Below are 25,061 nucleotides of genomic sequence, written 5' to 3'. Positions count from 1 at the left end.
TCCGCTGCCCTTGGTGGAACGGAACGTTCTTCTCTGATTTTCCTGATTGCAGGCTCCCAGACTGTGCTGAGATGGTAGCCACTGTTGCAGTTGATTATGGTGTTGTGTAACCATATTTCTATGGACTCTTTGATTACTGAGTCCCAAAATCCGGTTGTACTGCATATTTTCTTTGTGTCCTCGAAATCGAAGGTGTGCTTCTCGTCAATACTATGTTCCGCCACAGCAGATTTGTTGGTTTGACCCAAGCGCACATGCCTCATGTGTTCACTGCGGCGCTGTGAGTTGCAACGCTGCCTCTGTCCTATATATTGCATCCGATCTTGTACACACCTGGTGCCGTCAGACCAAGTGGATCCTTGGTTGAACTGTGAAGGTCTTTGAATTTCCTGCTGTGTGGAAAACGGTCTTCACTTTATGTTTCTTGAGAATTCTCGCGATCTTGGACGTCTGAGGACCCGCGTGTGGCAAGAACACACAGCACATTGCTTCGTCTTCATTCGGTCTCTCTCCTCTCTTCTTGTGGTCAGTCATCGGAGCTCTCCTTATTTGTCTCGCACTGTATCCATTTTTCTTGAAGGTGTCCTTTAGGTGTTGTAATTCTCCTGGAAAACTTCCCTTATCGCAGACGGACCTGGCCCTGTGCACTAAGATGTTGAGTACAGCATTGCATTGCACAGGACGGTGGCAGCTATTGGCGTTAAGACAGAGGTCCGTGTGTGTTTTTTTATATACACTGCGTGTCCCAGCGTGCCGTCCATGTTTCTTGTGATCAGGATATCCAGAAAGGGTAAGCTTCTGTTCTCTTCTATCTCCATGGTAAATTTGATATTTCCATGTATGCTGTTGAGGTGTTGATGGAACTCTAGCAGTTGGTGCTAGAGCTTGATAATATCCTCCTCAAAGTGTTCTTCGAGAAGCCAGGGAGTCTTCTATTGGTACTCGTATGAATAAGGATTTCACATTGAAGCTGACTAGTAGGTCTTCATTTTCCAGCCGCATTCCCTGTAGTACTTTCACCAAGGGTTTTAGCATCTGTGATAAATGCTTAGCAATACCATATGTCGACGAGTTAATAGCTGGAGGCTATTGCAGTTCCAAAATAAGATCTTCCATAATCCGATTTGCAACTGCCTCTAGATCAGAAGTTATTTTCATCAACATACCCAGCACAGAAATGAATTATTTGCGAATAATGAATGAAGTAGTCAACATTATCAGATGCCATGAGTTCCATGAGTACCTATTCAGCACTTTTTGTGCTAATCATATCACCCAATAAACAGCAAGGCATCTTGAGTGATTGGCGTTATATAGTACTTATCAGAACAAGATTGTTTTTCATTCTACTGGTCAGAATGGCAATGAAAATGGATTCTCATGTCCTAAGACTGTCAAGACGAGACATTCAATGGGTTGACACAGATCTGCAGAGTTTATTCTATGATTACTACAATATAAAGCTTTTGTCAGTGGAAATTACTGTTTATTATTCTGTAGCAGTTTCAGCTTCAATGACCGGTTTTCCTGGTAGTGTGCTCATGAAAACACTTGAATTTAACATCAAAAAATCTATGAACACAATATACATTGAATAATGCTATGATATACTTGTCAAGCAAGAAAATAGGGCCTCAACTTATTGATGCTGCACAGATGTTACCATATCCAAATATTTGCCTTTTACTGAAGTTATCAACAATTCCCCTTACAAATTGTATGTTTCCAAACTGTTACATCAGTCAGTGTCAAAAGAGATACATTGATGCTGAGTTGCTGTACTCCCAATTGCAGCTATGACATGGTGTCCTTTGACTATTGTTGCATTCTGCTACTGTCAAAGGATTGAGAATGACCTTTTGCATAAAAAGTTGCTTCTATTTTGTGGAATGGTGACCTTTAGTACTTTACAAGATGTGCAGCAGCCATATTCCTGTATGATTATTAAAATTCCTTTATCAGTTCGTATATGTTTTAACTGAACATGGTTTTTCCACTTAGAATGTTTACTTCTTACCCTTACTCTGATGTAAACGTACCGCCCTTTCATTCTAGATTTCAAAACTTTTCCATATACCTCAGTGAGCCATTTTATCATGGTTATTGTTTTTCCCCAAAGATTTCCTCACATCCTTTAACATTTCCCTCCTTCCCGCCCTCCCTCCCTCCCTCCCTCCCTCCCTCCCTCCTCACTCCCTCCCTCCCTCCCTCCTCACTCCCTCCCACCCTCCCTCCCGCCCTCCCCCTCCCTCCCCCCCTCGCTCCCTCTCCCCCCTCCCTCCCCCCCTCGCTCCCCCTCCCTCCCTCCCTCCCCCCTCCCTCCCCCACCCCCTCCCCCACCCCCCTCCCTCCACCCTCCCTCCCTCCCCCCTCCCTCCCCCTCCCTCCCCCCTCCCTCCCTCCCTCCCTCACCCCTCCCTCCCTCCCTCCCTCACCCTCACCCTCCCCTCCCTCTCCCCCTCCCTCTCCCCCTCCCCCTCCTCTCCCTCTCCCCCCTCTCTCTCTCCCTCTCCCCCCCCCCCCCTCTCTCTCTCTCTCTCTCTCTCTCTCTCTCTCTCTCTCTCTCTCTCTCTCTGTGTGAATAATTAGTTTGTGCACTGGTCAAATGGTGTGTTGATGACCATCGTCTATGCCTGCTAATCTACAGACTTCTGACAAATCTGTTTTAGAACAACCATAACCTTGAGGTACAAATGAAAGTAGATGTTCCATGAGCATGTGTCAGCTGTGGCTTGAGCTTTCAATGTAACCTTGAAATCACCAGAAATTTGATGAGAGCCACCTTGTTTATGAACCATAACCATCAGGGAAGCCCAGTGACATGATGACACTGTTTGCAACACATTTCAGGTGCTTAGGCAAGTTTTGCCTTGCTTGGTTTCTAATAGCATAGGGGAGTTGGTTCTGTCCACAATAATTGGTGACTGGTGTTGACTCTGAGTGGAATGTGAGCTGACAATCCCTTTTCAGGTCCTAATTATTGTTTAAACACGTTGGTAAATGAACATAAATTACTGATTTGATGTGGCAGTACAAATTCATTGATGATGACATTAGTATAGTCTATGATTGTGAGCAAGAATGTGTTTTTAGATCATGCTGGATAATATGGAACAGTTTTGTTTTTGACTGCTGTGAATCTGAAATGTATGGTGACCAATTTGTGTCACTTGGCCAAACCATTCACTTTTAAACTAAAATGGAGTTTGGCCAAACCCAATTAATGGCGTGGAACAATACATTAGTTGAGGAGAGCCCAGTGATGTTTACATTTGGGCTCATAGGAATGTTGCTGTGGTCACTGAATAAAGGTGGAACTGAATTGTCTTCTTTACGGTCCCTCGGTATATCCACAAGGCCCTGTCTTTGATAGTGCTAATGGTATCCACTTTTGGGGCCAATAATGCTCTTGTACTGCTGCAGAAGGTTGCAAAGTGGACTATTTCCCCCAAGTCATGCAGATTGCTTGGTGGTGGAGACAGACTCTGTGGTAATGTTTTTTAAACCTGTAACATGTGACAAAACCCTGGTGAGCTGTTGCTAGCATCACCATCTGTTGCCTGGAGCTCCAGCCTGCCAGCCTTTTGGGTTATTTGATAGGTATACACTATGGGTAGTACATCTTTTAAACTAGGGTTAAATAACTTCAGTACATCAACCCTTAACCTGCTGGTCAGTGTGTCTTGTGCTAGTCTGTCTTGAATGAGCGCATTGGCATATGATTTACTGCAGTCATCTGCTGTGTACTGAAATTTACAACACCAGCTGATACCTTGGAGTCAAGTAGTATATTGCAAATAAATATGACCTGCTTGACTGGTGTAGTTAAGAAAGCTCAATTGTTCAGATACCTCATGCTTTTGTTGGTCATAGTAACTGCTCAACTTGGCTAACAGCTCTTTGAATCTTTGAAGTTCAGTGCTGGAGGTTCTTGTTTGCAGGAAGAGTTCTCTGATTAGCTGGTATCCTTATGGCTGACAGCATGTCTCGAGTTAATCACAGCATTGGTCCACATCATTGATGTTGCTTGCTGATAGGTGAAATGGTGATGATGTGGCTGATAGTTGTTGCTTTTTCACGAGGTATAGTAGCTGTTGGTGTTGTTGCTCATGTTGTCTCACCTTCTGGTCTTATACCCCCACTGCCACTGCTACTCTTGTTGTTTTTTCTGCAGTTCTAGGTATCTGAGAATAGCTTGTCCATGACTTAATTCCTTTGCTATTGCTATTACGATTTACATTTGAAGTGCATTTACCGTCTTGTCAAGAGTTCTGTATTCATGGCAAAAGTAAAATGAGTAAAATTAAATTAGGTTTATTAACAGATATCATTTTTCTGACTGAACAAAACGCATAATAGAGGGCTTCTTATCTGAAACTGAAACTGATGTAGAGCCATCATAGGATTCATACATTATCTACAATGTTGAAAATCTATGGTGACCAAGGTTCATATGGAGAGATGAAGGCTGACATCAGAGCAGATTAGGTGTGGAGCATGTTGGCCTGGCAGTGTCAGCACCAGACAAGTCAGAGCTCTATAGTGTGTTAGTGAATCAGGATATTTACTTGTATGGCAACTGTGGAGTCCACAGTGAGCAGGATGATTCTTGGGTATAGTGTGGTGAACTTTTGGAACACTGTGAAATGCCAGTGCTCAGGCTTGCAGCTGCTTATATTAGGCAAATTTACTGGCATCTGTGTGCAGCAGTATGGTATGTACAAAGAACTATCATACAAGCCTGTAATCCTGTAACATATGGATGGTTTCATTCACTTTGTTAAACCCCATATACTCTGCTTCCAGATGTAGGTGACACGAGGCGGTAATCAGCTAAGAAAAGCTGTTAAAACTCTGGCAGCACTTCATAAACATCTAGACTGCACCATAACAGGAAATAACTGAAAGGATGAAATGTCATTTTACTGTATAGGATTTGTTTACTTGGAATAAATGTTTTAAAAATATATGTTGTATATTCTCAGAACAGCCAAATTAGAATACTCCTTTCAGATCCGTACTACAATGTTAACCAAATCTCTAGTAGATTGTAAAAGCATTTCTGTCTAAAGTTTAAGCTTTAATCTCAAATAAAAGATGACACTAGAAGTCCATAGTTCATCTAACTCATGATGTCACTAAATACTGATTCAGTCAGTATATAAACTGCTTTAATTTGATTTTGTGTACAATTTGTTGGTATGTCAACAAAATATACCAAAAACTCAATTTCTTTCATTATATATGACTTATATATAATATGCCATTAAAATCAGATATCATAAACATGCCCATTTTCATCTGTCCATGGCCTTTTTTACTGATTAAAAGGCATTTTGGCAACATTTTCATAAAATCATTGAAGTCACAGCATAAAAACTTTACACACTGATGACTCAATTGTGACTTCCCGAGTAAGGCTTGTGCAATACACCACCTTGTTCCACAGAAACATGTATTTCCCTGCTTGACTGATTATAGTGATAGGCAGTGAGTTTTCTACAGATATTGAAGAATATCTCTCTGATTGACTAATAACACTTATTAAACATAATTTGTTAAATTTCCAAAATATTTGTTCCAAATAAACTTATAATGATTATATCTTTACATCTTTTATGAACCAGCATAAGGACTTTGCGTCTCCAATACAGTTACTGACAATTTTCGTATTTATTCCACTGAATCAGAGTGTATGACTCTCTCTACTATTCCAGGAAATGCTCGCAAAATTCAAGTTTCATTCTTCACATACACTTCAGGTTTGTTCTGACTACACTTTCAGGACTGTGAAAGCTACTGACTTGAAATTTATGTGGTGAATTCATACTTACATATTATTGCATATTACAAAGGTTCATTAATATTGGACTATGTAAATGAATAAAAATGGAATCACTGTCTGGTGTAAGATTTAGCTCCTTGCTATATGTGCACAAACTGCATCTTGCCAGGTGATCTGTTGCATGTTGCATAGTGTGGGAACCAGCCACCTAGGCCCCTCTCCATGTAACATCTGCAGAGGCTCAGTTCTGCCTTCAGTCCTAAACTACACATTGCTGTGCCATGCATGGTGTGGTAGTGAAACTGCTCCTATTGACTGTTTTGATCGCCATAGATGGAAACAATATGATAAAACACAAAGCTGACAAATTGTGGATCCATTAACAGGATTCAGCAACCAATACGTGGCTGGAAGGATGGTGCTGCAGCACCAAAGGGCATAGCTACCAAGTCTTGTACATAACAGTCAGAGGATTAATGAGGCAAAATTATCTAATGTAAAAGTAACACGTCTGAAAACAGTAGCTTAAATATGAATATAAAAGTGTGTATCACTGATCAGTTGCTAGCATGAGAAAATAATAGTTTTGCCCACTATTTTTAAAAAATCCTAAAATCTAGGAATATAATAGTTATGGTTTTATTGGGCCTACATGAAGCTGATGGCTTTAGTATGTAAAAGAAATTTCACAAGAACCCTTACTTTGCATAAAATATTGGTGAAGATATTTGGTTTATTGCATGATTGATATTGGTGGACATGAAGATGAACAAGTAGCAGAAATTACCAGAGATTCACAAGAAAGCCCCTTGTTGTCAAGGAACTGAAGAATGCAGTTGAGTCTGCATAAGTTGATCACTGACAATTGCAGTGGACTGAGTGTGGTAGCCTTATTATACACCTTCGTCAACTACTAATGTAATGTAGTTTTGTAAACATCTTTGTAGCAATGTCTCACTGTTGTCACAGCTCTGTAGACAGCTACTGTTCTTGCATGCAGTCGTTTGCACTCAGCACTTGAAAGATGGAAACAGCACTGTGTTTCATCTATAGAAGACTTCAGTGGGCTGGACATTTGACATGCATACCTGAAGCCATTCAGACCAAAGCTGTAAGGACAAGGAGGCCCCAGGAAATGCACCTAGTTTATGGATCCCAGAAGTTATGGTTGAATTAAGCCTGACTGAAATATAGCGAATAGTGTTGCTAGAGGCAGGATGTGAGGCCAGTGTCCATTCCAGGTCTGTTAATGATATGAAATGTGTTACATAAGAGAAAGCCTTGTTGGAATCTTATGGGAAAGGCCATTGTGTTGTGTGACACTGGAATAACCTCATATGTATATGTGGTAGTAGAATAGCTGGCCAGCAAACTGGTTTAGTTCTCTCCCCTCAATAATACAGAATTATAATCATTGATGATTAGAATCATGATGGTATTCATAAGAACATATTCAGTGTCATGTGATATATGTACAGGAGTGTATAATACATTATAATTGAGATTATATTTTCATTTTTCAGTGTCTTGAAGATCCATTAGTAATATCAGGGTCCTTTGGTTCTATCAAGGAGCCTTCAGAATTAAATTTGGAAGCAGAAGAAAGTGAGAATTTTGTGAGTATTGACTTTGCAGATGAATTGCATATGGTGTAAAATTATATCATTGGCAAATTTTGGAATGTAAATGGTGCATTAGTCAAGGAAGCATAGATTAGCTGCTAGTAATTTTCCTGTAGTCTTGCATTGTTATACTATGGTTATGTTCAGTTATTTGCAGACTGTTTACAGACTGTCAGGAGTAGAACTGGAACAGTTCTTGTAACAATATGTGTAATATCTTTAGCAACCCTTATTAGGAGTCATTTTGTGAAATATATATATTTCATAGATGCTGTAAATTCACATTTAATACAAGTCCATATTCTTATAAATTATGTAGGCTGATAAAAACTCTGTCCTTCAATAACTTTCATTAATATGTTACAGGAATACATTTAGCTGCCTTGTACTTTTCATAAATAATTTATATTTCTGAGTTTTTGCCAAAATTCCAAGTTTAGGGAAGTTATTAAATGTGATAGTAGTTAAACATACTCTTGATGTACATTTAAAAGAAGTGTGTATTTCAGCCTCTAGCGACACTGTTACCATAACCAGTTGTGACTTATCACCTTGTCAGTATGCCCATGCCTTTGCCCAGACTTTGAATTTAATTACCTAGGCACTTAATAGTGGCTGTACACTGTAATGTTGACTCCAAAGCTAGGTTAATTTTTTACCTTAATCAATAAATTGCAGAAATTAACGAAGCAGTAGGTGACAGAAAACATTCTAAGGTCTGACTGAGAGTTTGTAGTCTGTCATTTAGCCCCATACACTGTGAGAACACATTGTAGTCTATGGTCATTTTCACTTGTCTGCTAGTACCTTAACAATAAGGTAAAATTTAATTTTTCCGCAGGCTGAGCTCTGTATATCAAAATATTTCCACTTTGTGTGTTGTGTTGTCTTGGTGCATACACATTGGAAAATTCACACTGGAATCACATCGTTAAGAATGGGATAATGTTTCCAATGCATTATTATCCCAGTTCAAAGCCTTTAAAAAATATGTATTGAATGTTCCACAAACTATTAACTGAGTTCCTTCTCTATCAGGAATCTCTACAGCAATTGTTACTTTCTCATAAAAAGCTCATAATTTGGAGTGGTAGATCCATAGGCTGTTAAGATTATAAGATAATTTTTTCAATAACAGTCAACAAAAAAGATCATTCTAGGCTCTGATGTATATTAAAATCTTGTTTCAAAATTTTTCTCTTCTTATTTACTTTTTACATGTGTGGCAGTGTCTTTATTTCATAATGAATGTACGTGAAAATGGTTCTAGCCAACAACTGAGTACATTATTCTTGCACTGAAATCATAACAAAATACAAGTTACCTATGAAATATAAATCATAAGAGTGACAACATTAGCAGGAGTAGATTATCAAGTGGCTTATGTTACATTATTTAAACCATTTATGGTGCTCGACATTGCGAGTTTTGTTTTCTACTCCATTGTTGAGTCTCATTTGACACAATTTTTCAAAGCTTCTGTCTCAAATCTCACTGTACTAGACATTCTGAGATGCATAGGACTTCTGTGTAGTGAACCCTAGTTAGCTTGAACTGTAGCAGTTGTGTTGAAAGGTTGCAATTATTATGTTCAAGTTAGCTGGTGCAAAATGGCTAGCTCTTCTCACACAGTTCTTTCTGAGGAATAGACAGTGGAACATTTAGAGGAATGTCCAAGTGAACACAAGAGTGACAATCATTTTTCTGATGACAGTGATTCATTTGTAAACAATTCAAGTGAAATGACAATGGAAACAGTCCACCCAGAACAGCTTGAAAAAGTAACACACAATGGAAGGTTTTGTATTGCGATGCTTATGTAAATATATTTGAATTAAAGCACTCTTTTTGTTTTAATGTATGCCCTGATTGTTAGCCACACTAGTTTCACAAAGAGACTCATGCAGTCCAGGTGGCGATGATTTAAATAAGAGTGCATGGGGATGCCCTGTGTCTGCATTAAAGAGTACTTAGGCTTACTGTAAAACACTTGGCTAGACAACAGCAATGTGTGGTTCTGTTGGTAACTTTGTCTCTGCAATAGTTGAGATGCACCTTCAAGCTTTGGTTTATATTACAGCTTCGACTTTCTGTCTATAACGACAATATGAGACAGAAGTAATGCAACAGTGAAATTGTCTTTTTCTCTGTGTAGTATTTACAAACATAGCTTATGATACTGTGTTCTTAATTCATAATATTTTAATTTTGCCATTAATGCTTTTCAATTTATGCAGGTCTTAACCTCTGCAAATGATTCTCTGGATGTATGTGACCCACTGAGTGTAACAGATGATGAGGTAAGCCACATATTATAGTTATCTACATAAATTAAAGGTATAATCTTAGTTTTTGCTCTGTGCTACCACTTAATTCTTTACATAGTGAATAAAATTGTATTGAGGGCACATGTATTGACAGCAACAATATAGGATAATTTGAAACCATGGAAGTACAAATATTCATGTGTTGTGCATGCAAACACAACTGATAAAGACCCAAAAAGTCTTCATGAGCTAAGACATAACCATTTTGTTATGATTGTGAATAAATAACTGTGTAACCATTTGTAAAATATCAGTTAAATTTGTAAGTTTTGTTTGAGTTTGCATTGAATGTATCAAAGCAAAGGAAATTATGGCTGAGAAAGCTGTATATTTCAGATACAAGGATTCAGAAGTACCCATTTGCTTGTTAGCACAATAATGGGTTCCACAGTAAATGTGTATTGAATATTCCATAGCAAAGAGATGGAATACAGGATACCAAGATTTACTTTAGGAGACTATTGCTGGTGCTGTCTCGGATGTACACATACATCTGTATGTTTTAAAATTTAAAAATGTGTAAAAATCCTGTAGCTTATGAAAAACCTGTGTAGGTTGATGACAGAAATGGCTTTAGCTTCCCTCCACTTCTTCATTCTCAGAACAATGGAACTAGGATGCTTTTACAATCTTGGTAGAGCTTACTTTGGTAGAATATTAATAGTATTATATTATGCATCAGTAAGAAGCTCTTGGAATGTACATGGCAAAGTAGTGCCCATGTTTGAAAAATAAGCTAAAATCTTCACTTACTGTTGTATTTAGCAAGAAGATGAGAAAATGGAGGAAAATAATACGTCAAGTTATTAGAATCTAGTGGAAAAGAGAAAGAGTAATTGTTAACTAAATGACACTCTCATTTCATAAAATCTATGATAAGTTTCTTATGACGGCTATCTTGGCAGCAGCTGTATATAACCTGCAGTAGTTCAGAAGAAAATTGCCTTTAGCATGCTGCATATTAATCTTTTGTGCACCCAAAACAGATGATTAATGTACGGCACACAAAGGGCAGTTCACTTTTAAGCTACTGCAAAGTAATCTGTCTTTATAAACTTAGGAAAACAAATCCAGTCCCGATAAGGTGAAACTCTGGGTCTATGATGTAGTACTTTTTTGGATATTTTCTCTTTGTTTCGTATGTAGGCTAGTATTATTTCAATAAGAAACACTTCATCTAATGCAGTTTCATTACCACTGTTTGTGGAATCAAAGTAAACATTCCACAGCAAAAAATTCTATATTGAAAAATTGTACTGACATTCAATTGTGGAAAGAACTTTCTGCTGACTTGAGCATTTCAATAACTCAGTTAATTCTGATAACCATTAACTCACATGATGCAAAGAAAATATAAACTGTGGGACTACTACAGTTACACTTCACTGGTGGCCGCTGCATACGAGGATACTAGGTCATGTCACTAACACTAACGACTGGGACACAACTTCCACTGCTACTGCAGTGTTGATGAGATGCAATAGTTACTGCTGTGGTAGTACTTTGTGCTCTTCCTCTGCATTTGGGTCTCTAGGAGAGTGTAATCATGCTTCATTTGGTAACATATGTTTCCAGTAATTCAGATGACAACATTTTGTGTGTGTTATATAACGTGCTCTTTGATGTTTTTAATAAAAATTGCTGACAAAAATGTTGATTTACATCAGAGGAAATCTGTCATAATGATAACCTATAAAACAAAAATGGGAATATATGAGTCATTTGGTTCACTTTGGGTTTTCTGAGTTTAGCTTCACTGAGGAACTCAGAGAAGTTTGTGATAACCAGTGGGTTGGAAAATTAAGAAATATTTTCTTCCACATACAGTGAGAACAGAAAAGATTCCACTCTACTTTTGATATACTGTCCATTATTAAGATAGCTAGCAGCAGTATTTGTGCACAGTAAAGTTTTACAAAGGTAAAAAAAATAAGCTTTTAGGGACAGCTTCTCAGACTTATATTATGTTAAACATCACTTCATTTTATGAGATGTAGTGTCATGAATATAGCACCACATATTTTTTATGGTGAAAACTCAAACACTGGTATTAAGTTACTAAGTTTGGCTAATTTTGCTAAGATGTTATTGAAATGCTTTGCATAATGAGCCACCTACTAAACTGTACTTATGTTGTGAAGAGTTTTTCTGAATTTTTGTTGTTTCCCAATTCTTTAGGAACAACACAGTAGCTGCAGTTGATGCAAGGGTAGCGTGATTAATACAACACGTATTGTAACTTTAGAAAAAAGTGTGTGTGTGTGTGTGTGTGTGAATATATTAATGGCTGGAGAATTCAGCTTGTGAAATAGATCCAGTAGCAAAGGGCTTTATGGGAAATATTGCAGTGCAGTATACAACCTTCCTCCATGATATCAGGGTGCTTGAAAGGAAGAGACTCGTATTACTGTGGGGAAACTATGGATGAATGTGAGGGGAACTAGCAGTCAGTGTACAATACATGATTCAGTCACTTCAAACTCTTAAGTTGTCTGCCTCCTACTAGTCCAGATGGGATACATTTGTTGGAATTAATTTATTTAGTGATATCTCTTAAAGAACCATATCAATGTATTTTTGTCAAATTGTCACCATTTAGCAAATTGAGGCATTAAGTCATAGTCTACATTTTTTGCCATATTTTATTGATCTCAGAAATCTACAAATCGTTTGTTGTATTTATTTTTTATAGTTTGGAACAATCTGCACATCAGTGTTAGTATCTGGCCATTTCTCTGGCTAGTCAGTCACCTATATGACTATCCTCTCTAAGAATTGATGATTTCCCTTTGGTACTTAAAGTAACCCTTGACAAAAATGCATGCACTGGAAGTTCACAATGGGACTGTTAGGTGTATCAGTTAGTTTTTCAATACTTTATTGTACTTTGTATTAAATTTTTCTTCAGTAACATATTTTTGTTGCAGGAATGGAATGATATCTTATTTCCTATTATGACTGACTTGATTTACCAAACATAGTCATCTTGCGGAACCTCTCTCTCTTCTGCCTCATTCCATTTGATTTCCTCATCATTCATTACAGAAATAAAACTAATAAAAGATAGAAATCATTTGCTAATCTTCATGTAAGATAGTGTTGCCAAATGTAGCTGACAGTCATAGGATCCCAAATGTAGCTGACAGTCATAGTATCTTCATTGTTTGAAATATCATATGATGTAAACTACCTGTACATGAATTTTGCATCTCAAAATGTTTACAAAGCTGGAAATAGGCAGGCTCCAGACAGGAAGTTACAACTTGACATTTTAATAATTTATGCAGGAAGAGTGATGTAGCTCCCAAAATATGAAATGAAGCTTAAACAGACTGATAAAAGATGCAATTATGTAACAGTGATACTTATTTAAACAGAAGCAGATATTGAAGAAAAAGAAGATGAAAGTTTCAATTGTAATAGGACCATGACAGAAAAAAAAAAACATTTGTAAATTTCTTTGAGAATGTATTATACAGCCCAGTCACATCAATGTGATTATCACCTGCCTTCAATATCAGCACTAAGCACTGACAGATGGCAGGTGATGGCACAAGCAGTGCAGAGTGTATAAAATATTTTGGGAGGACATGGAAGAAACTCTAGTCATTGTAATGCAAAAACAGACTGATTTACTTGACATGCAAAAGGGCATGATCATTGGCTTTCAGGCCAAGGGTTGAAGCATTTCTGAAATTGCTATGTTTGGAAACTTTTCACACACAACCATTGCTAAAGTATGCAGTGCATGGCTACATGGTGCTATCCAAAACCAATGCTGTGACAACTGTGATGCACCATGGGCTATAGATCACAGGAGTGAACGATGTCTGCAGAGATATGAATGGGCCAGTAGACTTGCAACTGTTAAGAAATTGTGTATTGTGCAGCTGTTGTTGAGGACCATATACACCACTACATGCAGTTTATTTTTGCTTGGCATTAAGGCACGTACCAACAAGACAGTGCAACATGTTGCATGGCTCACAGTATACATTCATTGTTCAAAGAGCGGCAATATGAGTTTACCAACCCCCCACCTCCGCCCCCCCCCCCCCCCCCCCCGGATTTAATCCTGATTGAGAATCAGTGGTACCAACTGGACCAGGCTGTTCACTCCTCGGATCCTCAACCTAGAAACCTAGTGCAGCTGGCCATGGCATTGGAGTTGACATGGCTCCACATCCCTCTCAGCACCTCACAGAAACTCATTGACCTGCTTCCTCCATGTCTCATAGAACTCCACAATCAAAAGCTAATTATTCGGGATTTTAACTGGCGGTCACAGTATGACTGGACAGTGTATAAGAAAATGCAGTGAAATTATGACTAATTTAATAATTCAAACCAATAGAACTATGAAGAACTCAAAACAGAATCTTGTAATGAATAGACACAACTTGCAGTCAGTTGGAATGGTATACAGGCTGTAACTAACAACACAGAGGTAGTTCTACAAACATTCCAAGATTTCTTTAAATTTTAGAGTGGTTCAGACAGCCCAATGAAAATAATAGTGTTCTGGCAGTAACACCAGATGAAGTGTAATGTGACAAAATTCAGAGTCAGTGATATTTAATAAACTATTGTGAAGTGGATTCCTTTTAACGAAATTGTACAGACTTTCTCATGTTTCATGTTCCTAGGTAAAAATCTGATGGTATCTGCTGACTAACATTAGGTCTGTGAATAAATAATAATCTTGAGTTTTTCATGAAGGTCAATGGTCACAATCCATTTTCTGTCTAAATATCATTTCACAGTGGGGTTTAATAGAATGTCACATTATGAGACAGCTCACAGTAGAGGTATGTTCACAGTAAATGAAACATTAACTACATCTCATGTGGCACTACAAACACTAAACATTTAATTTTCTATTAGAGGTCCCTTCATATTTATCAAAATTTGCAATATAGTTTTAACATGAAGGGACAAGAGGTGGTAGTTGAAATTGATTGCTGGAGCATATCTCACAATTGGTATGGTTGACAAAAATAATAAGAGCATTTCTACTTACCACTGGAAACCTGGAGGAATAGCTAAAGTGTCATAGAAGCTTTCCTAAATGTCAATATCTCTTTTCTCCAGAATATATAACAACAGCAAGAGCAATAATACTTCCAAGATTATTCATATTGCCCTTTTGCTTTGTTCTTGGCTTTCCTTTTCTTGCTAATTGCTTGGTAACAAGGAGGAACATTTTTTAACCTTCAATGGAATATTTTAACTATTGAAGCAATTTTATTAAGTCAAAGTTTTACCGAATGACTATTTATGTTCTTATTTATTCCCTGTGTAGGGTCTTACCTAAAGTTAATGCAACCTTCACAGTGTCCCACAAAAATTAAGCTAACAATAAAATAAAAATTAAATACACACCCAAGCACAAAAATCTACTACCATAACAAGAGCATGTTGATAACAGGTTACTCATCATTTTAGCAGACAATATCACTGCCCTTTTCATGTTGAATCTTCCCTCATTGGCTTTAGTATTCTGTTCCATTGTTGGGTCATTCGTAATGTATGCAGAATATTTTGGTGTTATGTAATCTACAGTGTCAACTGGCCTTTAAGGTTTAATAACAGATATTCTAAATGTAATGGCATTGACCATGAGATAAGACAAGAGAAATAGGTGCCAAGAGTTGTAGAAAATTTAGGACCTACATAAAATTGCTAAGTGAGCTGGAGCCTTCTATTCAATCATTTCTAAACCAGACTGGCAGAGCAAAAGAAAATAGCTAAAGGAAAGCTGAAGTTTTAAACTTTACATTTATAAGATAGGTGTTCAATAGGTAATGCAACACTTGTTTTCCTTAAAGCAGGTTGGTTTTATTCAGGATTCCTGTACACCATATTATTCCACACTCTTTTGGTTACAAAGTTCTATTTTTTCTATGTAACCTCTGTTCAGTGGGATGGCCTTACACATCTCACTGGAAGGGCCTGTATGCCTGCATGATACCACTCCACTGGTTGACAGTGCTAACAGCTCGCTGCAACAGTAATTTCCCTATTACCCACTTACTTTCTGACAGAGTGCATCCTTCACTGAGTCAAATAGATGGAAGTCAGAAGCTGTGGGAACTGAGCTGTAGGGTGGATGAGGTAGAATAATTCTATGAAGTTTTGCAAGCTCCTCTAGTTGCCTCACCCAATGACTTGACATGTTTTTCTTCACTGCCAGGTCTCTGTAGACATTCTGCAAGCACCAATGAATGTTCACGATGCTCTGGTTTCCTGCAATAAGTGCCTCAATGACAGCTCTTAATCCACTTCCATTACAGACGCCATTTTGAAGGTTACATATAGTGCTGCCATCTTTCAGAACTTCATGAAACGAAAGAGGCTGAAGCAGGAATATTTCACAATGTCCCACAATAAATTTTGCAGATTTTCTACTGAAATTGGCTGAGGAAAAACTTGTTGCATTAAGTATTTAATGCACCTTGTAAAATCACTCAGGCAAAAGGATCACATGGATCACACAAACATGTTACCATTTAGTAACTGCCACACAAACTCGTATGTGGAGGACATTTAGACAGTCATTGCTGGAGTTGAAATGCAGCTGAAATAGTCGAAAACAAGTTCCAGATCTAGATAGAATCTCAGTTCAGTATTGATCCTTACTTGCAGTTATCACCAATCTCTTCAATTGGCAGTGAGCCTCAAGCAACTGGAAAACAGTGCAGGTGATTCCCATTTACAAGGAGGGTGAAAGAATAGACCTGCAAAATTGCCCTTTTCTCACTCAGTATCCGGCAAGCCACGAATGAAGGACACCAGGCGAATTCCATTTACCTAGATGTCTGGAAAGTGTTTGACACAATGCTACACTGCAGAGTGTTAATGATAGTCTGACTGATACCAAATTGGTTCTGAGATAATATATGACTGTCTCAAAGACTTTCTAAGTGCTAGAACCCGACTGATGGGGAATGCAGGACAATGTGGACAATTTCACTTTGGTGTGATGACTCTCAGCATGCTCCAAATGTTGAAAAAAAGTTAGAGAACACAAATGTGTAAGAAAAGCAGCCATATAACATTCAAATGCTGTAATAGTAGTGTACTGGTTGACACAGTTATGTAAATTAAATATCTAAGCTTAATATTACAGAGCAGTATGAAATGGAATGGGCACATAAAGTAGGTTGAAGGGAAGCCAAATGGTCAACTTTGATTTATTCTAGGTAAGTGTTGCTCATCCTTATAGGAGTCTGCACACAGATCACTTGTGTTACCCAGAACTAAGTACTGCTAGAATGTTTGGGATCCCCACTATGTTGGATCAAAGGATTGCATCGCAGCACTTAAGAAGTGTGCAGCTAGATCTAATGTCAGTAAGTTCTTTCAATGCACAATCATAATGGAAATGTTATGTTGACTCAAACAGGAATCCTAGAAGGGGAGAAGACACACTTTTCATGAAACACTGTTGACAAAGTGTAGAGAATTACCCTTTGCACTAGACTGCAGAATGACCCAATGGACACCAGCATACAACTTGAATGAAGACAGCGAACAGAAAGTTAAAGAAGTTATCGCTTGTAAGGAAAAATATAGAGATTTGTTTTTGTCTTGCTCCATTTGCAAGTGAAACAGAAAAGAGAGTGACAAACATCAGTACAAAGTACCCTTCAACAGGCACTGTATGGTGCCTTGCAGTGTATTTACATAGATGTAGATGAACAGTGGACTCAGATGTCAAATTTTATGTTAAGTACAAAATGAGAATTGATTTAGTCTTTCCATTATGTTATTGTGATCTTTGTATTGATTATGTTATTCTGAATCAGTGATATAACTATTTTTGAAAAATTAAATAAATAGCAATTCATGATAGTTTCCAACTGTTTGAGTATTAAGTGTGCTTTTTTTTCGCATCTCTGTTACACAGTTCTGAATCTGTGAAGGTCTACAGAGACTAGAATGTTTGTATATCCTGTTTTGCATCCTGTCACTGCCAATTGTAGTTATGAACAATACTTCAGGATGTGTGTTTGTAGCAGCTATTGTTGAAAATATGTTATTTTTAATAAAAAATCCTGTATTTCAGTTTCATAATGAATATTGACATTAAAAAATCAACTTGTAGGCTGACTCAAGCTGGTGACTTAGTGGAAACAAGACTAGACTACTACATTTGCAACTATTTGTGAGACAGTTAAGAGGAATGAAAGGTTTTGAACTAAACAGCATTCAGAAAAAATCAGAGTCAAGTATTTGAGTGTTCCTGATAAGTGTCATACTGTTTCTAGAAACTGATGTCTGAGAAGTAACTTTCAAATCTTGAAAGTATGAAGAAAGTTGAAAGAGGACCCATACATATGACATGCACCTCATTCAAAAAAATTTGCACTAAACAGTAATTTGCAATTGTCGAAACACAGAGTGCATATTGTTACACATGGACACTTAAATGGTAGAATATTTTGAAGATATTCTTTCATTCTTCCACAGTATTGGTAGGCAGGCTAAGTGGATGAAGTCATTGATTAAGTATATCACATTCAGGAGATAATAAAAATGTATTTTTGGACAAAACTTACATGGTACGACAGGCTGTACAGATAGAAGTAATATCTTAAGAAGTAAAAACAGTAATGAGGAACCATTAATAATGTTAATTATTAAGAATATATAGGGCGATTATTGGTTTAGAACTGACAGGTTATTCTGAAATTGCCAATAAAATTTATAATTCAGTTTAAGTTATGCTAAGAGATGTCAGTTTTATATTTGGTATAATTTTCATGAGATGGTGCTCCCCGACTCTAAATAAATGATCTAACAAAAGACCTACAGTACTTCAGTTGGTCCTTATAATAAACTAACAGAAACAAAAACAACTTCGACAGATAATACTAGGACAAAGCAGAGGTGCACGCGCACACCTACATACACTGAGTAGTCGAAGAAACAGGTACAGCTGCTTAATATCGTGTAAGGCCCCTGTGAGCATGCAAAAGTGCTGCAACACAATGTGGCATGGACTCGACTAAACCATGAATCATGCAGGGCTCTTCATAAATCCATAAGAGTACAAGCGGGTGGAGATCTCTTCTGAACAGCACATTGTAAGGCATCCCAGGTATGCTCAGTAAAGTTCATGTCTGGGGAATTTGGTGGCCTGCGGAAGTAGCAATTCTGTATTTGTGAGGTGTTGAATTCCCTGCCGGGACTGCCCAAGTCCGTCTGAATGTACAATGGACATGAAAGGATGCAGGTGATCAGACAAGATGCTTACGTACATGTCACCTGTCAGGGTTGTATCTAGATGTATCGGGGGTCCAATATCACTCAAAATGCACATGCCCCACGCCATTACAGAGCTTCCACCAGCTTGAACAGTCCCCTGCTGACATGCAGGGCCCATGGATTCATGAGGTTGTCTCCATACCAATACATGTCCATCCGCTCAATACAGTCTGAAACAAAACTTATCCGACCACGCAATGTTTCCAGTCATCAACAGTCCAGTGTTGATGTTTACAGGCCCAGGCAAGGTGTAAAGCTTTGTGTCGTGTGCAGTCGTCAAGAGTACATGAATGGGCCTTCGGCTCCAAAATCTCATGTCAATGATGTTTCATTGAAAGGTTCACATTTGTTGATGGCCCAGCATTGAAATCTGCAGCAATTTGCAGAAGGGTTGCAATTCTGTCACATTGGATGATTCTCTTCAGTCGTCATTGATCCCATTCTGGCAGGATTTTTTTCTGGCCTCAGCAATGTTGGAGATTTAATGTTTTACCAGATTCCTGATATTCACAGCACACTCGTGAAATGGTCATACCGGAAAATCCCCACATTATTGCCACCTCAGACATGCTGTAAACTGTTGCTGGTGTGTCGACTATAACACCATATTCAAACTCACTCAAATCTACTTAACCTGCCATTTTAGCACTACTAACCAACCTATTGACTGCACCAGACACTTACTGTCATATAGGTGTTGGCCCATTCTGCTTCAGGTTGATGAACATTGAAGACGTGTGTGTGGAGATTCTTCAGATAGCAGCGGGATACCAATGTCACTGTCATCTGCCATATGGTCAGATGTCCAGGAGGGATGGTCTACGGTGCCATTTCATTTCAAAGCAGGACCTTTTTGACTTTCATTCATGGCATCCTTTTAGGACAGAGGTGCATTGATGGTATTCAGCACACCATTTTGTTGCCATTCATCGCAGACCATCCTGGGCTTACATTGCAGTATGACAATACCCACCCACACATGAAAAAAGTTTCTTCTGCTTGTCTTTGTGCTTGTTAAGCCCTACCTTGTCCAACAAGATCGCCAGATCTCTCTGCAGTTGAGAGCCTCTGGAGCATTATTGGCAAAGCCCTCCCAGGATTTTGATAATCTAACATGCCAGTTAGACAGAATCTGGCATTATATCCCCCTGGAGGATATCCACCAGCTGTATCAGTCCTAAGCAAAATAATTGCTTTGCACAAGGGCCAGAAGTGGACCAACATGTTATTGACTTGCTGAATTTGTAAATTTCTTTGTTTGTCTGTACATGTACATCTACCAAATTCTGTCCCATTCTGATAATTCCTTCATGGTGCACTGTTTTTGTCTTAGAGGATGATTTGCCTACTTATTTGTAAATCTTGAGGAATATAGTTTTGAGGCTTTGTAACTATTCCCACAATACAGTGAATGAGCCAGTACATTTTATAGAATTGGCAAAGAGTAACCTACTCAGTATTCCCAGTTTAGAGCTTGTAGGAGTGATGCATGAATTCTAATGTTGATACTGTTCAAACACAGAGTTGCTCAACAAGCAATGAAGATGTGAGCACTGAGAATCACTAACAAGAGACAGAAATACTAAGAAAGAAATCTGAAATTAAATTATGAGGAAAAATGCATATGACGGTTGTGAAAAAGCCATAGGCATTTTTCCACTTCAGGGGATGAAATGTGTGTTAATGAAGATAGATGGATCAAGAAAGTTATTTGCTGCAGTCAAAAGGAAAGGAAAGGAAAGGAAAGGAAAGGAAAGGAAAGGAAAGAAGGTGGGTATATAATATTGTAAACTTTTCAGGAATAAAATGTATGCATACACCTGAATGCTACAAAGCATGGAAAAATCTAGGTGAGGCTTTGATTTGGCAGTAGAAGTTGAATGGGTGGTGGTGGTGGTTGTTGTTTTTTGTTGTGAGTTAGGACCTTTGAGTTAGCTACATCTTTATATAAACAAACCATTTATTATGCTCTGAGGTCTCTAGCGTCACCTGGAAACTACAGAATTAAAATTTCTACTGGAGCTTCTTAGTGTTTGCTGTAGATTTTCTGCATCAGTTTGCTGCAGATTTTCTGAATCTGTTGAACTGTATATTTTCCCTACATTTCACTATTTTATTTTGTCACCAATGCTTGTAAAATACCTCATTCATTTGATGATTCCTTGCGTAATGTTTCCTGCTTACTCAGGATAAATATATACATTAGAATATGTATTGCCCGTGGGTATAGCATAGAAACAGTGAGTGTAAACATGTAACAAGCCACAAAAAAAAATAATGCTTCAAGTTTGCTGCATTCTGGAAAACTACTAGCTTAGAAACATATCTATGTCGTCCTTCCCTGGTTTCACATTGCTGCACGTCTTTACTAAATGTGTGAAGTAAGAAAGTATCTTTCTATGTGGAACATGTATTAAAGTGCTGAAGGCTGCAGTCAGGAGTGTCAACACCATTGTGTTCAAACTGAAAATTATTCCAATATGTTGGCCATAATTATGGGTTTCTGAATTGTGTGGATTCTCATTTGAATGAGAGTACACATCATTGTATTGTGTTTGTGACATGTAAATCTGTGTAAATCAATGGTGATTTGAATGTGGTACTTGCTCAGTGAGTTAATCATGAATGTGTACTCCTCCTTAAATTGTCATGTGTGATGCTTAAACTTAATGGAGCATATTATTGGCACACAGATGAAATTCATCTCCAAGCATATCTGAATGTACAAGTGTCTCATACACAGTGAGAACTCATTTGCCTCTGTGGATGCACTGAGTCATTTACTTTTTCTCACTCATTTCTAATGAGTACTTCATTACAGATACATGCAAAAAAGTCAATATTCTCTGCATCTGCTGTTGTCTTTTTACCATACACTATAAGTATTTTTTTAAAATATATTATCGATAGGGAGTATACCAGAAGTATCAGTTTTGCCTGAATAGTAGTAGTTAGTTGTTGGTATTTTCTACTGCTTTACCTTTTTTTAATTCATTCCCTAATAGTGTGATGAAATATTTCAGGAGGCAGCTTCAAGAAGATGTGCACCAGACAGTCCACGGTAACGTTTTTATTATTCATTGAATTATTTTTTAGAAGTTATGTTTCTTATAATCTCATTCGGGAACTACATGCAACATACTGATTACTTGCTTACTTTGTTGTTCCATTGATAACCAGACATCTTATAAGGCTGTAGCCTGCATAATACAGTAAGTGTGGTTTTGACTCTTTATGTGCACCAGGGGAGAATATCAATAGTTCTATGCCATTTGCTTCTTAAGTAAGTCAGCAGTAAAATAAAATTAATGACATAACAAAATGTGAAATCTGCATCATTAGTTTTCTGATGAATAAGATTGGGATTCTTTTTAGCATGGAACACAGATGAAATCAATTGTATGATGTTTTGATTGCTTCTGTTTTTCTTCTTTGAAATGTTAAGCAACATTTTTGTAGAATGCAGTAACCAAATCTTTCCTTGTAACTAATTGGCAAACTTTTAGTCAGTGAATAACATATTTTTACAAAATTAACAGTTCGTACAGAAGTTTGAGAGTAAGATTTACACTACTGGCCATTAAAATTGCTACACCAAGAAGAAATGCAGATGATAAACGGATATTCATTGAACAAATATATTATACTAGAACTGATATGTGATTACATTTACATGCAATTTGGGTGCATAGATCCTGAGAAATCAGTACCCAGAACAACCACCTACAGTCGTAATAACAATCTCAATATGCTTGGGCATTGAGTCAAACAGAGCTTGGATGGCATGTACAGGTAGAATACCACAGTTCATCAAGAGTAGTGACTGGTGTATTGTGACGAGCCAGTTGCTCGGACATCATTGACCAGACGTATTCAATCGGTGAGAGATGTGGAAAATGTGCTGGCCAGGGCAGCAATTGAACATTTTCTGTATGCAGAAAGGCCCGTACAGGACCTGCAACATGCGGTCGTGCATTATCCTGCTGAAATATAGGGTTTTGCAGGGATCGAATGAAGGGTAGAACCACGGGTCGTAACACATCTGAAATGTAATGTCCACTGTTCAAAGTGCTGTCACTGTGAACAAGAGGTGACCAAGATGTGTAACCAATGGCACCCTGTACCATCACACCAGGTGATACGCCAGTATGGCGATGACGAATACATGCTTTCATTGTGCGTTCACCACGATTATGCCATACATGGATGCGACCATCATAATGCTGTAAACAGAACCTGGATTCATCCAAGAAAATGATGTTTTGCCATTCGTGCACCCAGGTTCGTCATTGAGTACACCATCATAGGTGCTCCTGTCTGTGATGCAGCGTCAATGGTAACCACAGCCATGGTCTCCAAGTTGATAGTCCATTCTGCTGCAAACATCATCAAACTGTACGTGCAGATGGTTGTTGTCTTGTAAATGTCTCCACCTGTTGACTCAGGGGTCGAGACATGGCTGCACGATCCGTTACAGCCATGTGGATAAGCTGCCTGTCATCTCGACTGCTAGTGATACGAGGCCATTGGAATCCAGCACGGCATTCCATATTACCCTCCTGAACCCTCCGATTCCATATTCTGCTAACAGTCATTGGATCTCGACCAACGCGAGCAGCAATGTCGCGATACGATAAACTGCAAACGCAATAGGCTACAGTCAGTCCTTTATCAAAGTCGGAAACATGATGGTACGCATTTCTCTTCCTTACACAAGGTATCACAACAACATTTCACCAGGCAACACCAGTCAACTGCTGTTTGTGTATGAGAAATCGGTTGGAAACTTTTTCCATATGTCAGCACATTGTAGGTGTCGCCATCGGCACCAACCTTATGTGAATGCTCTGAAAAGCTAATCATTTGCATATCACAGCACCTTCTTCCTGTCGATTAAATTTTGTGTCTATAGCACGTCACCTTGGTGTAGCAGTTTTAATGGCCGATAGTGTAATTCACTTGAGTCATTCACGCAAATGATATAAAGTTGTAGTAGCTGCCTATTTATTTGGAGGTGAGTGCACTATTAAGAGATATCCATGTACTTCATATACAACACAAAAGTTGCAAAATAGAATTGCATGCATGGTCCAAGATGGCTGCTGAGTGAGATCACAGGTGTTTTCTTCATCCACTGAAAGAAGTTATTTAAGAGGAAATAGTGTGAAATTTAGATTTTCTTTGTTCTGTATACTTGCTGTAGTATCTGTTCTAGTCACACATCTGAATATTAGTTTTCCAGCAGAAATTGTTCTTGAAAAAACTTGCCTTTAGCTGAAGCTCTGATAAACATGACATAACCCAAAATTTTGTCTGACAAACACAAAACATTCTATTCAAGTTTTCTTGATAGTGCAAAATTATTTAAAAATTTAGCTACTAGTTTCATCAGCTTGTATTGTTCCAACAAAAGTGTAATTACATGTTTCTAAATTGTATTTAACTAACACATTTACTAGTTATATAGACGTGATCTCGGCCAAAATTTTCCAAATTATAAATGCTTAAAAACCTGAACAAACATTTCTGATAACGTAAATTCTCTAAAAGCAAAGTAATTACAAATTCATTCTTCTGTCATTGTATCTCTAAATAGATATAAAAAAAACAAAAAACAAAAAAACAACCACCGCACATAAGACCTTTGTGTTGTTTTTTGTTTACACTCAGACAATCTTGCATCCTTGACAAATTTAAAACATTCTTTAAACTTAATTATTCTTTCAAAACTCACCATGTTTGAGAAATGTGGGAAGTGTTATAGGGTAGTGAGTAGAGGGATTTGTTGCAATCTTGTAGGAAATATTTTCACTGGGGTGGAGGTGGGGGGAGGGGGGTATTGGGAGAACTGAAGAGGCTCTTTCCTGGAACTGCAGAGTATGCAGTAGGAACATTTTGATTGGGGAACAGGAAAGGAAAATCTGTGCCCTTAGGGCACATTAGGAGGAGGCAAGGAAGGAACTGATAAGGATCAAGGGAGATACGGGAGAAGAGGGTGGTTGGTAACTAGCAGCTGGTAGGAGCAAAGGAAGAAAGAAGATGCGATCTGACAGTTTT

At 38.0% G+C, this 25,061-nt stretch overlaps 1 protein-coding gene across 2 annotated transcripts in view; it reads left to right on the top strand.

Moving 5' to 3' along the window:
• LOC126295301 (zinc finger protein 708-like) overlaps positions 1–25,061 on the top strand; it is a 202,866-nt gene that overhangs the window by 115,972 nt on the left and 61,833 nt on the right. For both annotated transcript variants that reach the window (XM_049987738.1, XM_049987739.1), the window contains exons 5-7: positions 7,309–7,401; positions 9,645–9,707; positions 22,028–22,065. In XM_049987738.1, coding sequence (XP_049843695.1) covers positions 7,309–7,401; positions 9,645–9,707; positions 22,028–22,065 — 194 coding nt within the window. The remainder of the gene's footprint in view (positions 1–7,308; positions 7,402–9,644; positions 9,708–22,027; positions 22,066–25,061) is intronic.

This window comes from Schistocerca gregaria, chromosome 11, assembly GCF_023897955.1.
Source record: "Schistocerca gregaria isolate iqSchGreg1 chromosome 11, iqSchGreg1.2, whole genome shotgun sequence".
NCBI classification, from domain to species: domain Eukaryota; kingdom Metazoa; phylum Arthropoda; class Insecta; order Orthoptera; family Acrididae; genus Schistocerca; species Schistocerca gregaria.
Note: the sequence above shows the minus strand (reverse complement) of the source record. Positions and strands in the feature narration are given on the sequence as shown.